General features: G+C 44.9%; 1 protein-coding gene across 2 annotated transcripts; it reads left to right on the top strand.

Moving 5' to 3' along the window:
• The first annotated feature begins 12,038 nt into the window (after positions 1 to 12,038).
• On the top strand, positions 12,039 to 16,384 carry cunh5orf63 (chromosome unknown C5orf63 homolog). 2 transcript variants are annotated; one of them, XM_041897487.1, is made up of 5 exons: positions 12,059 to 12,085; positions 12,940 to 13,029; positions 13,852 to 13,966; positions 14,175 to 14,231; positions 16,026 to 16,384. In XM_041897487.1, the coding sequence occupies exons 2-5, from the start codon at positions 12,968 to 12,970 to the stop codon at positions 16,194 to 16,196; spliced, it is 405 nt and encodes a 134-aa protein (XP_041753421.1). In that variant the 5' UTR covers positions 12,059 to 12,085; positions 12,940 to 12,967; the 3' UTR covers positions 16,197 to 16,384. The 2 variants fall into 2 exon arrangements, with proteins under 2 accessions (XP_041753422.1, XP_041753421.1); XM_041897488.1 differs by lacking the exon at positions 12,940 to 13,029 and having other exon boundaries at positions 12,039 to 12,085.
• The last annotated feature ends 9 nt before the right edge of the window (positions 16,385 to 16,393 follow it).

Here is a 16,393-nt window from a genome sequence, read left to right as displayed (position 1 = left end):
GAACGCCACCGGGCGAGACTTCCCGGAGCGCCAGGATGGAGGCGGTAGAAGTCACTGATGAGGTCTGCGTCTAGGACCTGTCGCCGCGGAATCCAACTCCTCTCTTCAGGACCATACCCCTCCCAGTCCACGAGATACTGAAACCCCGGCCCCGCCGTCTGGAATCCATGATGCGACGCACCGTGTAGGCAGGACCACCTCCGATCATCCGAGGAGGAGGAGGAGGAGGCGGAGGAGGCAACAGAGGACTGAGGAAGACAGGCTTGAGGCAGGAGACATGAAAGGTGGGATGGACTCTGAGCGTCCTCGGTAGTTTGAGTCGAACTGCCACTGGATTGATCACCTTCTCCACCACAAACGGACCAATGAACTTCGGCAACAACTTCCTAGACTCAGTCCGTAACGGAAGATCCCGTGTGGCCAACCAAACCCTATCTCCGATGGTATAGGTGGGAGCGGGAATCCGGCGACGATTCGCCTGGAGCTGATACCGGTCCGAAACTCTAAGAGTGCCTTTCTGGCCCGATGCCAGGTCCGGTGGCAACGCCGAATATGGGCCTGAACAGAAGGCACTGAGAGCTCCTTCTCCTGAGAAGGAAACAGGGGAGGTTGGTAGCCATACAGGCACTGGAAGGGAGACATCCCAGTGGCAGATGTAGGAAGAGTATTGTGGGCATACTCAACCCAAGGCAACTGAGAGACCCAGGAGGTGGGGTTGGAAGAGACCAGACAGCGTAGCGTTGATTCCATCTTCTGGTTGGCTCTCTCCGCCTGACCATTGGATTGGGGGTGAAAACCAGATGTGAGACTGACCGTAGCTCCAATGGCCAAACAGAAGGACTTCCAGACAGCAGAGGTAAACTGAGGGCCACGGTCGGAAAACGATATCACTGGGCAAACCGTGGACCCTGAAAACCTCCTAACCAGGATCTCGGACGTCTCCGAGGCAGAGGGAAGCTTGGCAATTGGCACAAAGTGGGCGAACTTGCTGAATCTGTCCACGATAAGTCAGAACGACCGTGTTCCCCTCAGAAGCGGGCAACCCCGTGACGAAGTCCAGGGCCAGATGCGACCATGGTCGCCGGGGAATAGGAAGGGGGTGAAGTAGTCCAGAGCTGGGCCGATTGGTACTCTTATTCTGCGCACACACTGGACAGGCAGCAACAAAACCCCCGAGTATCCTCGGCCATGGCAGGCCACCAAAAACGTCTGCGAAGAAACGCCATAGTCCGAGCCACGCCAGGGGTGACAAGCCATCTTGCTGGCGTGGGGACCATTTGAGGACAGCAGGACGAACCGACTCAGGCACAAACAACCGACCGGGTGGACCGTTACCGGGACCGGGCTGAGTCCGAAGGGCCGCCAGCACCTCCTCCTCAATCTTCCACATAACTGCTCCCACGACGCAGTTCGGGGGAGGATTGTCTCGGTCTTGGACCCACTCTCCTCCGTCTTGGAGAACATCCGGGACAAGGCGTCCCGCCTTGCCGTTCTTAGATCCAGGTCGGAACGTCAGGGCAAACTTGAATCGTCCGAAAAACAACGCCCACCTGGCCTGACGGGAGTTGAGACGTTTAGCCGATTGCACGTAAGCAAGATTCTTGTGGTCAGTCCAGACAATAAACGGTTGCTCCGCCCCCCTCCAACCAGTGGCGCCACTCCTCCAAGGCAAGTTTCACCGCGAGAAGCTCCCCGGTTACCCACATCGTAATTCCTCTCCGCAGGCGAAAGGCGACGAGTAGTAGGCGCAGGGATGGAGTTTACTGTCCGTGGAGCATCGCTGCGACAGGATGGCGCCAACTCCCACATCAGACGCGTCCACTTCAACGACGAACTGACGGGCCGTGTCCGGTTGAGAGAGAATCGGTGCGTTGGTGAATCGCCTCTTCAAATCCAGAAACGCTCGATCCGCCTCCGGATTCCACTTGAAGGTCCTGATACTGGAAGTTAAGGCAGTTAACGGAGCGGCCACACGGCTGTAATCCCGGATGAATCTGCGGTAGAAATTGCAAACCCCAAAAATCTCTGGAGCTGCAATCTCGTACCGGGCTGGGCCCATTCCAGAACCGCTCTAACCTTCTCCTGGTCCATCCTAATCTCTCCCCTGGAGATGATGTACCCGAGAAAGGATGTCGTGTGGGCGTGAAACTCGCACTTCTCGGCCTTCACGAACAGGCGATTCTCCAACAATCGCTGCAGAACCTGCCGGACATGCTGGACGTGGTCGGAAGGTTCCTTCGAGAAGATCAGAATGTCATCCAGGTAAACAAACACAAAGAGACCGATCATATCTCTCAGGACGTCGTTCACCATACTCTGGAATACCGCTGGAGCATTGGTCAGTCCAAACGGCATCACCTGATACTCGAGTGACCCATCGGTGTATTGAAACCCGTCAACCACTCGTCCCCCTCTCTGATCCGGACCAGGTGATCGCATTGCGTAGGTCTAGCTTGGTGAACACCGTAGCACCCTGTAAGGAGTCGAAGGCAGAACTCATCAAGGGCAGGGATACTTGTTCTTGACCGTGATGTCATTCAACCCCCGATAATCAATACACGGTCGAAGAGAGCCATCCTTCTTACCCACAAAGAAGAATCCTGCCCCCAGGGGGTGATGACGAGGAGACGAACGAGACCAGCAGCTAGGGACTCCTTGATGTAGGTCTCCAACGCCTCACGTTCAGGTCGGGAGATACTGTATAACCTTCCCTTGGGGTAGACAGCTCCAGGGACCAGGTTGATGGCACAATCATATGGTCGGTGGGGAGGGAGTGACAGAGCCTTCTGCTTACTGAAAACTTCCCCCAAATCGTGATATGTCTCGGGAACCAGGGACAAATCTGGGGGTTTAGCCTCAATCACCTGACTGGGAACCGAATGGGGGCAGGCAGTCTTGAGACAGTTAGCATGACAATCAAGGCTCCAACTCGTTACCTTGCCCGTCACCCAATCGAACGTGGGATTGTGTTCCTTCAGCCAGGGGTATCCAAGGACCAGAGGAACATGGGAAGACGGCAGAATGAAGAATGAAATCATCTCAGAATGATTCCCCGACAACCGCATCTTAACCGGTTCAGTCCTCATCGTGATACGTGCCAGACTACTGCCGTTCAGAGTGGTCGCTTCAATGGCTTCCGACAATTGCTCCTTGGAAAGCCCCAGCTGTTCCACCAACTCGGCATCAAGAAAGCTTCCATCGGCACCTGAATCGATAAAAGCGTTAAGCGCTAAGCTCTGATTCCTGTTCACAAGGGTAGCCGGAAACGGGGGTCTGACAGAGGTACTGAGAGGTTGAAACTGGCTCGCTAAAAAGTCCTCCCAACTTTAGCGAGCCGGGCAGTTTGACGACCGCCGGGGAACAGGTGGAGATGTAATGTCCCGAGCTACTACAGTAGAGGCAGCAGTTGGTCTGACGTCTATGTTGACGCTCCTCCTTGGTTAACCCGTGCCGCCCCACTTGCATGGGTTCAGCATCGGGAGAGAGACCTCTCCACTAATCCATTGTGGTGGAGAATGATCGACGTGTTCTGGTCCACCACCCGACCCGACTGGGAACTGAGAAGCTGATCGATTGGACGGACCCCATTGCTTCTCCCTCCTTCGCTCTCGGACTCGATTATCCACCCGAATAGACAAAGCTACCAAGCTGTCCAGGTCACTAGGCTCCGGATAGGAGATCAACTCATCCTTGAGCTGCTCCGACAGACCCTGGTAAAAGGCCGCTTGCAGAGACTCCTGCTTCCACCCACTCTCCACAGCCAACGTCTTGAACTCGATCACGAAGTCGGCCACGCTGCGAGTTCCTTGGCGAAGCGAAAACAGGCGCCTAGCTGCGTCCCTCCCTCGGACGGAATGGTCGAAGAGCTTCCTCATCTCGGCCGTGAACCCCTGGTATGAAGCCATGCAGGGATCCTGTCGTTCCCAAACGGCTGAAGCCCACTCCAGCGCTCGACCACGCAGCAACTCAATCACAAAGGCTATCCTAGCCTTGTCTGTGGCATAAGAGTAGGGCTGTAGATCGAACACTAGTCCACACTGCATAAGGAAGGAACGGCATCTTCCCAGCTCTCCCTCATACTTATCCGGCCGAACCTTGGGCTCACGGATGGACACAGCTTCAGAAGCGGCAGGCGAGATGGGTGAAACCGGTAGTGGATCCTCCACCGGACACTGCGTTGGTTCTGGACCTCCGTCAGACCGGTAGAAAGGTTCCGAACTGACAACGCGATCTCCTGTAGTACCGTGCTATGATAGCCCAACATCTTCTCCTGCTGGGTAATAGCATGGCGAACAGAGTCCAGGTCCGCTGGGTTCATTACTGGCCGGATCGTTCTGTCACGGTTAACTAAGCCAGAACCCAGAAGCAGACCAGGACACGGTACGTGAGACAAAGGTGAGTGTTTATTTATAGAGTCCGAGTGAAGCTGAATAATCCAGGGAACAGAGCGGGTGGCGTGGATGGGTTGTTGAGGGTGCAGTGGTTGGTCCGGTACTGGCTCGGCAGCCGCCGACCATCAGGCAGAGGTTGGGTGAAGGTTCCGGGTGAGAGACTGCAGACAGAACAAAACGGAGGTGAGTACACAGCAAATCAACAAGGTGCAAAACAACAAAACTAACGCTGAACTCAAAGGCTGATACGCTGACAAACATACTGTTCATGGCTAACGATCCGGCAGGAACTGGATGTTGGGCCAGAGCCTAAGAAGGGTGATGATCAGGACCAGGTGTGCAGATTGCTGATGGGATGCAGGTGCGGAAAACCAGAGCACTCCCCGGAGCGTTCCCGAACCCTCGGGAAACTGGAGAATACGAGCAGGAACACTAGTCACCAGACAGGACCCGACTCAGACAGCCGGGATCGTCACAAACAGTGTCTTGGCCTATATTGTGTGAAGACGTTTAAGGTATTATTTCTATTGTTATCCATTTGGAAGAGTAAGTGTGAAATACAGCTGAATAAGTGATCATTACCTCATGTTGTCCTTCTCCTTGCCCCCCTCAGGTCCTTGGACTGTGTTGTCAGTCTGAACAGGCTCAGCAGTTGGAGAGAAAGAGGATTGTTCAGTGGTTGGAGCTTGGGTTGCTGTGAGGTAAAAACAACAATGGTATTATGACTGGTGTACCAGAGAGACACAGGGTAGACTGAACTGTAACAAGACATTGTAGCTAAGATTTGACCTTCTTGTCCAGCTTATTTCATTTGCCCCAACATGTGGATTTTGTTGAGTTCAAACCCATGGTAGGACCACTAAGTTTTCCCAAAAGCTTTTTATCAACAAAGTCAAGAAAAGCTTTTAATTTTAATTAATTTAATTAATTTGTTTACATCCCTGTTATTGAGCATTTCTCCCTTGCCAATATAATCCATCCACCTTACAGGTGTGGTATATCAAGTACCTGATTAAACAGCATTATCATTACACAGGTGTAACTTGTGCTGGGGACAATAAAATGCCACTCTAAAAGGTGCAGTTTTGTCACACAACACAATGCCACAGATGTCTCAAGTTCTGAGGGAGCGTGCAATTGGCATGCTGACTGTAGGAATGTCCACCACAGCTGTTGCCAGAGAATTGAATGTTCATTTCTCTACCGTAAGCCGCCTCCAACGTCGTTTTAGAGAATTTAGCAGTACGTCCAACCGGCCTCACAACCGCAGACCATGTGTATGCCGTCGTGTTGGCGAGCAGTTTGCTGATGTAAACATTGTGAACAGAGTGCCCCATGATGGCAGTGGGGTTATGGTATGGGCAGGCATAAGCTATGGACAAGGAACACAACTGCATTTTTTCGATGGCAATTTGAATGCACTGAGATACAATGGTGAGATCCTGAGGCCCATTACCGTGCCATTCATCCGCCGCCATCACCTCATGTTTCAGAATGATAATGCACGGCCCCAAGACGCAAGGATCGGTACACAATTCCTGGAATCTGAAAATGTCCCAGTTTTTCCATAGCCTGTATAATCACCAGACATGTCACCCATTGAGCATGTTTGGGATGCTTTGGATTGACGTGTATGACAGTATGTTCCAGTTCCCGCCAATATCCATTGACTTTGCACAGACATTAAAGAGGAGTGGGACAACATTCCACTGGCCACAATCAACAGTCGGATCAACTCTATGCGAAGGAGATGTGTCATGCTGCATGAGGAAAATGGCTGTCACACCAGATACTGACTGGTTTTCTGATCCACGCCCCTACCTTTTTCTTAAAGGTATCTGTGACCAACAGATGCATATCTGTATTCCCAGTCATGTGAAATCCATAGATTAGGGCTAATCATTTATTTCAATTGACTGATTTCCTTATAAAGAACTGTAAATCAATAGAATCTTTGAAATTGTTGCATGTTGCATTCATATTCTTGTTCAGTATATTAACATCATAGTGATCAGAATAACAGCCTTACCTTGGTCTGTACATTTAGCTGGTTCCTCCTCTTGGGGACAACAGTGCTGTAAGTCACATCATCACCATTGACAGGAAATGGGTCCTGCTGGTAGAAACACACAAAGGGGGTTGATGATAAAAACTCATCATCAGTCTACATGTATGAGATACCTTTGGATATTTACATAATCCACAATATAAGGCATGTATTTGTTTTAACAACATTAAGATATGAGCTTTCTTCCTCTCAAACAGCACAGTGTCAGTCAGGTTAAATAGGAACAGGACAGAGAAGCAACATAGGCCTACTGTGTCTGCAAAGCTCAACAGGAAATCACAACACCTTAACCACTGACCTCACTACAGATCCTATTATTAGCTCTACACTGCAAAACACTTATAGAAACTGAAATCACACTGAATATAGAGTTAACATATATACATTGTACAGTTACAATACAATGGACATTAAGCTGAAGGGCAAATGTGTTGTTTTAAGTGCATCTTATGTCCATGTACTGCATTTTTCACAGACAGGGTCTTACCCACAAGGCCTTGAGTCAGATGAGAGGAACATGAGTGTAGCCTACCACTGAGGTGTTTGTTGTCTGGTCCATGGCCTTATTGTCCTCTGGAATTAAGAAAGAGAGATGCAGTATTAGAGACCTCTGAGATACACTAGAATAATACTGAATACATTAATCATAGAATAGTTATACTTTTGAGTCTCCTCCTCTTATGTCAAGATACATTGGTTATAACAGGCTAATACAGTTGTCTTCAAGGAAAATATTGATGTCTCATGAAAATATCTCCAAAATCAAACTTATAATTTTCCAATATAGTAATTATAGAATGAATACTTACTATGCTTTCTCCACATCTTCCATGTAACTAAGACACCAGATATCACCACCACCAACATGCCCAGAGGAATCAGTAGGACTTTTAGATCTATGGAACTGATGGTGAAAGACTATGTTTATTATAAAATACAGTCCATGAAATATCACAGTTAAATAGATTATTATTATTTGGTTTATGTTTTTTGTGCTAATATGACAACATGGAAACATTTGTTGAGCTCTTCACACCTTTTATGCATGAAACTTGACCATCCAAGAATAGAATGCTGCTACTTTGACAACCACAGAGATATGAGGAAATGGTCAATGTCTCTATGATGGTAAATGTCTCTATAACAGTGTCTTGGCCTTTACTCGGTGTGAGATTTTTAAGGAGGGTGTTTTTGTGCCTGAAGCTCTAGTGTGAAAAACAGAAAATGTTCCCTTTCTTCATAATATTTCTATTGCCATCCATTTGGAAGAGTAAGTGTGAAATACAGTTGAATGAGTGATCATTACCTCATGGTGTCCTTCTCCTTGCCCCTCTCAGAACCTTGGACTGTGTTGTCAGTCTGAACAGGCTCAGCAGTTGGAGAGAAAAAGGATTGTTCAGTGGTTGGAGCTTGGGTTGCTGTGAGGTAAAAACAACAATGGTATTATGACTGGTGTACCAGAGAGACACAGGGTAGACTGAACTGTAACAAGACATTGTGGCTAAGATATGACCTTCTTGTCCAGCTTATTTCATTTACCCCAACATATGGATTTTCACTTAGTATTAGCACTGTTGAGTTCAAACCAATGGTAGGACCGCTAAGTATTCACAAAAGCTTTGAATCAGGATACAGTTCAATTTGTTTCTGATGATAAGCCAGCAAGACTGGATAAAACCAGGTTAATACTTAATAATACAGTATCTGATTGCTCTCTACTCACTGGTCATAGTGGTGGTACTTTGTGTGGTGGTTTGTCGTCTGACAGTGATGTGAACAGGCATCATACGGTATCCCACTCTACACCTGTACCAGCCAGTGTTATCCATCTTCAGATCAATCATATTCACCGTTAAGATGTTTCTTCTTGTGGTCTGCTGTAGGGTCACTGATGTTCCATCTATACTCCCAGAATTCCCCCACATACAGGAGACACTGCCAATCCTGCCAATCCTGCACCACTTCATATGTCCAATGTCACCATAGTAACATTTTACAATGACACTCCCTCCTTCAACTCCAGTCAACTCCTGTTGGTCCACATAGAGTTCTGGAGTACCTGAACACAGAGGTACACACACAAAAGAAGGTCCTGAGTGATCAAGTGTTTTTTTGTAACAACTGACCACAAATATCATAATTATGATATGATGGATAGAGAACAGAAAGTAGACATATACCAACATTCCTCATGTCAACTTGAACAATAATAGTGATACCAGTAAATGAAACCAGAACACCAGTCATGTAATCATATGGAAGAGTTGCAGGGATCTTACCTGGAGTGACAGGTAGGTCGAACCATCCTGTCTGGACTACTGGTCCACCACTGATCTCTATAACACACCAGTAATGTCCAGAGTCCTCTGGCTCCAGATCAGTCATGGTAACATTGATTGTTTGCTGGTTGATGTCATCAGAGATTGAGACCTTATTTGTGCTTTTAGGAGGGTCAGTGTGTACAACAGGGGAGCAACTATACAAATAGTCTCCTTTACACAAGTATGTCACATGGGTTTTGTATTTCTGATCATAGCGACATGGGATGGTGGAGGAGCCTCCTATCTTCACAGACATACGATAAGCACCTGTAGACACAACAACAGAAAACACACTAGATTGGAATTCAATAAAATTCTCACAGCAGTAAAATGACATTCCATCTGGACTATAACACACATAATACAGGAAGTGTTATTGATAAGACAAGCTACTGCTCCTGTCTTCAGAGTGTCAGCATGTGTCCAGTCCCAGTCCCTGACCTCAACTTCAGCACTTCATAGAAACATGTTACCCTTACCTGATAGTCTGGAGAAGATGAGGAGGAGGATGGAGAGGGAGAGATGAGAAGCCATTTCTGGGTATGTGTCTCCGTATGTTATATGGTACCAATGCACAATGTGTGTGTCAAGGACCAAGGCACCAAAGAGAAAGACTGAACTTCCTAATAGCTATAGCTGTCTTTAACTCTCTTCCTGCTTCTGTTTGAGTGTATATGCCCCTACATTCTATGAACTAGTTGAAACATAAGTCTCTAAGGCACTACAACTGATTACTTTATTTCATTTAATTAGCACATTTGTATATCTTATATCAAATAAAATCACGTATAGTGTTACTAAAGTTGGAGGACCCATTGAGACCAATGTTACTGAGTCTGGCTAGCAACAGTTTGTGGTCCACTGAATCAAACTGAATCAAACACTGCAGCACAATGTCGTTTTTCAATAAGGGCATTTATGATGTCATTCGCCACTCCCATTTGCCACACCTCAGAAACAATGTATTCTTTAGGCCTACTGTCAATAAGGCTCACACAAGATAGTTTGAATTTCTATGAAGCAGGTGGTCTTTATTTGGCCTTTATTTGAGTGTCAAGGATTCCAAACAGTGTTTTTGTAAAACATGCAGAACCAATGAATGATCATAATAGTGCCATATTATGGGACCAATCCTGTTCCTTCTTGTAGTTTCTCCTAGGGAGCTGGTTCATAGTAGCTCTCATTCATCTCCATATAGTCATCCTTTGCGTGACGCAAAGCGACGATCCCGGATTCTTCCACCAACGTCCTTTCATCCTGAAGTATGTTTTGTCTGCTGAAAAACTGTTTTTTTGTTGTCTGCTTGACATTCTGTTGATGCGCCTGGAATAATGATGGACACCCTAAGCAAGACTGTATACTGCGAAAATAGGCATCTTTAAGCAAAGCTAGAACAGCAAGAGGGAGGAACTTGCATACTAATTAATAGGCTCCTCCTCTTCTTTGGGCTAAGACTTGACTGCACTTCCCATAATGTAACAGTGTTAATGTGCAGACCCCATCTATAGTGAATTGTGGTCACATTCAGTGAGATAAGCTGTTTCTGGATACTGTTTAACGAGGGTCATGTTCACTTTGCATCATATTATATATTTTGTTGGGTCTTGTCCAATAAGAAATTATATTTTTTGTTTACAGTTTGGCTACGGTGTGTCCTACTGAACACGACCCAGGTTGATTCACTTTGTAGTACTCCAGCACATTAGTACAGTGTTTTTGGACCATTCTCTCTCGGCTCTCTCCCTGTCTCTGTCTGGTCCACTGAAGTAGTTACTTACATGACGTGTCTTCACTGTCAACCGGTGCGGGTGGCTCACGAGGCAACATGACATTCTGCTGTATTGGCCTCAAGCAGTTCTGACGCCACGTGACATGGACAAAGAGGACAAGACAGAGAACAGTTATCACCATTACCAACATCTTCACCCAGATTCACTGGAATCAACATCACAATTAATGTGCATTTGTGAGAATGTGAAATTGAGACACTATACTTTAGAGAATTGTATTTCAAAGTTTTTCCAATGTTCTCCCACAAAATTCAATATTATATTATATTTGCCTAATTATGATCTTCAAGATTGAGAGAGCAGAGAGGACAGAGTGGTCTCCCATCTCCTCAAAGTGTATGGTCCTTGAAGGCATCCTCGCGGTATAGGATGTTTTCCCAGTGTCAGATGGCATCCAAGAGCGTGTGTAGGTCTTCCACCTACAGTGTGGAATATAGAGGGACTTGTGTGAACTCTGAACCCTTACCCTACCTCATGTCCTCGCGCAAAGCAGTGTCCTTCTTCAGACAAAAGCCTGCCACGAAACATAAATTGAAAATGTGTCACATTTATAATATTGAGTTTATGATATTGAGTTCCGCGTGCTGTTGCTATTAAAATCCTATAGATGGCAGTACAGTTTAGGATAGAGCCTTACAGTATGGACAGCACTGACTTCTCCACATCCTGTGTTGTGGCATTTTCTCTCTGCTGGAGAAGCTAATCTTCTTCCCAACCTTCAGCTCTGGACAGACAACACACTTTCGCTCATAAATAAATAAAATATTGCACACCTGAAGTCACAGGTTGGGAAAAGTGAAAACTAGAATGGGTGCTCCAGCACACAGTTTAGTGAGAACATTTATGAACATGTAACGTTCCGGTCAAAGAGACCTTTGCCAAGACATTCATTAGTAGCCTAACTATTCTGTTTGGCAAACGGTGTACAGGCCTACAGGAGACACACAACCAAACCGCATGCTGCTAAAAGACTGACATAACGCTTTTACATTAGTGCTGCACTTGTGGACATATATTATGTAAACTTTAAGGAAAAAATATATATATATATATGATTTGTTATTAGGCTACTGGCTCTTTGCCATTTGTTTACTACATGTAGTACATGTGTAATAAGTGTGTGTTTGTGTGTGTGATTATTATTTGACCCTGCTGGTCATCTATAAACGTTTGAACATCTTGGAGAAAAATCTGCCCTTATTGACCATGTACTGTTATAATCATTCCACATTTCCAAATGATTATGTCCATTATCAATATTGATTGGAAAACAAATGGGGGCACCCATCTGAGTGTCATTTGTCATTTTATGAATGGAAACTTTGTAACCGCTGATTTTACACGTTTCCACAATACTGCCGCATGTAGGTTTAACTTTATTTGATGGACGGCAAATTGTCCAATAGTGGCACTCTCTTGAACAGGAAGTAAAATGACAGTCGACCAATAGGTCTCACATACATTTACGTTCCTTTTCCCTCTCTGGTTTTGTCACGCCGGGTTGTTCGCGCAAAGGTGAGATATTTCATAAACTCTACTCTTTTACACAAATAACTCAAATACTGCCAGGCTTTTGACGTGGAGAAACATGAACATAGATACAGCGGTAGGTTTATGTACTACCTCAAGACAGGTCTACGCTAAAAATAAATATTGCAGCCAAACATTACACAGGAGAGAGACAGCCTACGCAATCGGCCCTTCTGTTTTTTAAATGAGCTCTTTACTGACAGATTTACCCAGTGCGTTAGAATGTATATGTGGCTGGCTGGCTTCCAACTGAACCTGGCTGGCTTCTTTAGACATCAATGACACTAATGCATGTCTGTAGAAGTCGCACCTTTACCTTCAATTTTAAGTTCAACTGTTCTTTAACTTTACCTTGAGGATTTATGAATGAATTGTCCCGTTCGATGCATTGTATAAGCATTTTACTGTATGTCATTAAAGTATAATATAGGCCTATGAGATTATCATCTATTCTTAGTGTAGGCTAACATTATTTTTGCAAATACATGAATAGCCTATTTCCATTGTTGGTCAAATTATAACTACAATGAGCATTTATTTTCATTGTAAAATCTTGCAAAATATGAACAAATATAACATGTCATTAAGCACATTCACAACCTTTGCATGTGTAGGCTGCTATATATAGGCTTTACAGATGCGTTATGCATTGCCAATGCCACTTAACACAGTGACCAGTGTTGGCTCAACATATGTTCATCCTCTTTGTACTGCTACCGGGTAAGGCTGCCTTGTCTTGTTCTCAGCCTGTGTCCTTACCATTAGTACTGCAGTACTGTTAACCTTTGCCAAGACATTCATTAGTAGACTAAATATTCTGTTTGGCAAACGGTGTACAGGACGACAGGAGATACACAACCAAACCACATGCTGCTAAAAGACGGACAGAACGCTTTTACATTAGTGCTGCACTTGTGGACATATATTATGTAAGCTTGAATTTTTTAAAATATATATTATTTACATGTCCACCTCATTCCTCACAACACATGTTCATAACTTTTGAAAATACTTTCCATACACACCTGTGCGTGAATTTGTAATTGATGAGAATGATACCATATTAGATGATTAGACTGTGGCTACATGTGTAGACTTTAGATGCTGTCCATGTAGGCTATTTGTTTTACACATCTCATCAGAGAAGAGTTCCAAAATGACTATATTTCCCTTCAATTCCCTGTTTTAGTGTTTGCTAAGCAACACTAACTTCTAGAATGTGTTTTTTCTCCGCCTCCTTGTTTGCCAGTAATCAAGCATTTAATCACTTGTCAAATTAATGTTGAAGACCATTCTCATCTTTCTTGATCCGCTTTTGAGCCAACTCATGAATACGAGATTCCCTCAATTTAACAAGGTCTGTAGCTTGCACCTTATCCATTGCGTAGGCTACGTATTCATTATATATCAGGGAATCTAATGGAAGAAATAATCTAAACTTCCTACGGACCCGCAGGTGCAAACCTGAAGGATACGACAATCCTTTACATAAACTCACCTGAACCGGACCTTCAAAGTAATCAATAATACTCCAAATTATCCAGTCGCCATTTACCATGCTTCCAAAGTTATCAATATAATCCACAAGTTCCTAACGATATATCACGTCGCGGTCCATTTACTGTAGTGGGCATTGTCCTTTGTGCATTCCTTGTGTTCCTGGACCATTTGCATTGCAACTCCAGGTAACAGAGAGAACATAAAGTAGGGCTAAGCCTACATGTCTGATGCAGTAATTGTCTACTTTGCAGACAGACAATGCATTGGGTCTTGCAGAGGACTCTCCACAGGACAAAGAGTTCTGCTCATCTGCTTAGAAGACTCTTCTCCCAAAAGGAGTTACCTACTTTAACGCTTTATACCAAGGTAATGTGAATTGTTGAGTATTGTAAATTATCAGATAATATTTTTTATTAATGATGTTCATATTAGTGGTCCCTCTCAAGGTTTTCCTTGACACTTTTTTTTGTGTTCTTTTTTAGGCACGTTTTGATGAATGCATTAGTTAGCCCTATTGATATTGAATACAATAAATTATATGTAAAATAATATGATGTATTTAACCATTTTCCAGGACCCATGCCCATTGTGTGATGAAGCAAAAGAAGTCCTTGAACCATACAAACACAGGGTGAGGTTATGTTTCTCAGAAAAATGCACATTATATGTTTGCTGAACAGTTGGATAAAAGTGTCTGCTAAATGGCATATACAGTGCATTCGGAAGGTATTCAGAACCGTTGACTTTTTCCACATTTTGTTACGTTACAGCCTTATTCTAAAATTGATTAAATTGTTTTTTTTCCTCATCAATCTACACACAATACCCCATAATGACAAAACAAAAACTGGTTTTTAGAAATGTTTGCAAAAAACGGAAATATCACATTTACATAAGTATTCAAACCCTTTGCTATGAGACTCGAAATTTAGTTCAGGTGCATCCTGTTTCCATTAATCATCCTTGAGATGTTTCTACAACTTGATTGGAGTCCACCTGTGGTAAATTCAATTGATTGGACATGATTTGGAAAGGCACACACCTGTCTATATAAGGTCCCACATTTGACAGTGCATGTCAGAGCAAAAACCAAGCCATGAGGTCGAAGGAATTGTCCGTAGAGCTCCGAGACAGGATTGTGTCGAGGCACAGATCTGGGGAAGGGTACCAAAAAATGTCTGCAGCATTGAAGGTCCCCAAGAACACAGTGGCCTCCATCACTTTTCCTTGAGCTGGCCGCCCGGCCAAACTGCGCAATCGGGGGAGAAGGGCCTTGGTCAGGGAGGTGACCAAGAACCTGATGGTCACTGACAGAGCTCCAGAGTTCCTCTGTGGAGATGGGAGAACCTTCCAGAAGAACAACCATCTCTCCAGCACTCCACCAATCAGGCCTTTATGGTAGAGTGGCCAGACAGAAGCCACTCCTCAGTAAAAGGCACATGACAGCCAACTTGGAGTTTGCCAAAAGGCACCTAAAGGACTCTCAGACCATGAGAAACAAGATTCTCTGGTCTGATGAAACCAAGATGGAACTCTTTGGCCTGAATGCCAAGCGGCACGTCTGGAGGAAACCTGGCACCATCCCTACGGTGAAGCATGGTGGTGGCAGCATCATGCTGTGGGGATGTTTTTCAGGGGCAGGGACTGGGAGACTAGTCAGGATCGAGGGAAAGATTAATGGATCAAAGTACAGAGAGATCCTTGATGAAAACCTGCTCCAGAGCGCTCAGGACCTCAGACTGGGGCGAAGGTTCACCTTCCAACAGGACAACAACATTAAGCACACAGCCAATACAACGCAGGAGTGGCTTCGGGACAATTCTCTGAATGTCCTTGAGTGGCACAGCCAGAGCCCGGACTTGAACCCGATCGAACATCTCTGGAGATACCTGAAAATAGCTGTGCAGCGACGCTCCCCATCCAACCTGACAGAGCTTGAGAGGATCTGCAGAGAAGAAGGGTAGAAACTCCCCAAATACAGTTGTGCCAAGCTTGTAGCGTCATATACAAGAAGACTCGAGGCTGTAATCGCAGCCAAAGGTGCTTCAACAAAGTACTGAGTAAAGGGTCTGAATACTTATGTAAATGATAACTTCAGTGGTTTTTTTTGTGCAAAAAAAATCTACAAACCTGTTTTTGCTTTGTCATTATGGGGTATTGTGTGTAGATTGATGAGTAAAAAATCCATTTTAGAATACGGCTGTAACGTAATAAAATGTGGAAAAAGTCAAGGGGTCTGAATACTTTCCGAATGCACTGTACTCTGAGTGTACAAAAGATGAAGGACACCTGCTCATTCCATGACATAGACTAACCAGGTGCAACTCAATGTTAGGAAGGTGTTTCTAATGTTTGGTATACTCAGTCTATTATGAAAAGGTACATTCACTAATGAATGGCTTCTCTTATTTCTGTCATTTTACAGTATATTTTTCAGCAGGTAGATATCACACTGCCAGAGAACAAAGTTTGGTGGGACAGATACAAATACGACATCCCAGTCTTCCATCTGAACGGACAGTTTCTAATGATGCACAGAGTTAACACTACACTCCTGGAGAAACGGTTGGCTGAAGTGGATCAAGAACAACAATAAAATGAATTTGCAATAGTATAGCCTACTTAAAGCTAGAATTCAGGTCACCCCGCCTGTGTTTTGGTATAGAGCTGAGGGATGGGCACTAGATACATTTAACTACGCTCAAATTCATGGACAGAGCTATGGATGCAAGGACTGACCATCCATGATATAAAAATTATAGTTTCAACCAAGTTTTGAGGCTATACAGTGTT

The sequence above is a fragment of the Coregonus clupeaformis genome, unplaced genomic scaffold, assembly GCF_020615455.1.
Source record: "Coregonus clupeaformis isolate EN_2021a unplaced genomic scaffold, ASM2061545v1 scaf1882, whole genome shotgun sequence".
NCBI lineage: Eukaryota > Metazoa > Chordata > Actinopteri > Salmoniformes > Salmonidae > Coregonus > Coregonus clupeaformis.
Note: the sequence above shows the minus strand (reverse complement) of the source record. Positions and strands in the feature narration are given on the sequence as shown.

Bases quoted from the DNA above. Each gene is read 5' to 3' on its own strand.
- cunh5orf63 (XM_041897487.1), top strand. From the start codon at position 12,968: ATGCTGCTAAAAGACGGACAGAACGCTTTTACATTAGTGCTGCACTTG. The intron at 13,967-14,174 runs GTAATGTGAATT...ACCATTTTCCAG, and splicing joins CTTTAACGCTTTATACCAAG to GACCCATGCCCATTGTGTGA. The intron at 14,232-16,025 runs GTGAGGTTATGT...GTCATTTTACAG, and splicing joins TTGAACCATACAAACACAGG to TATATTTTTCAGCAGGTAGA.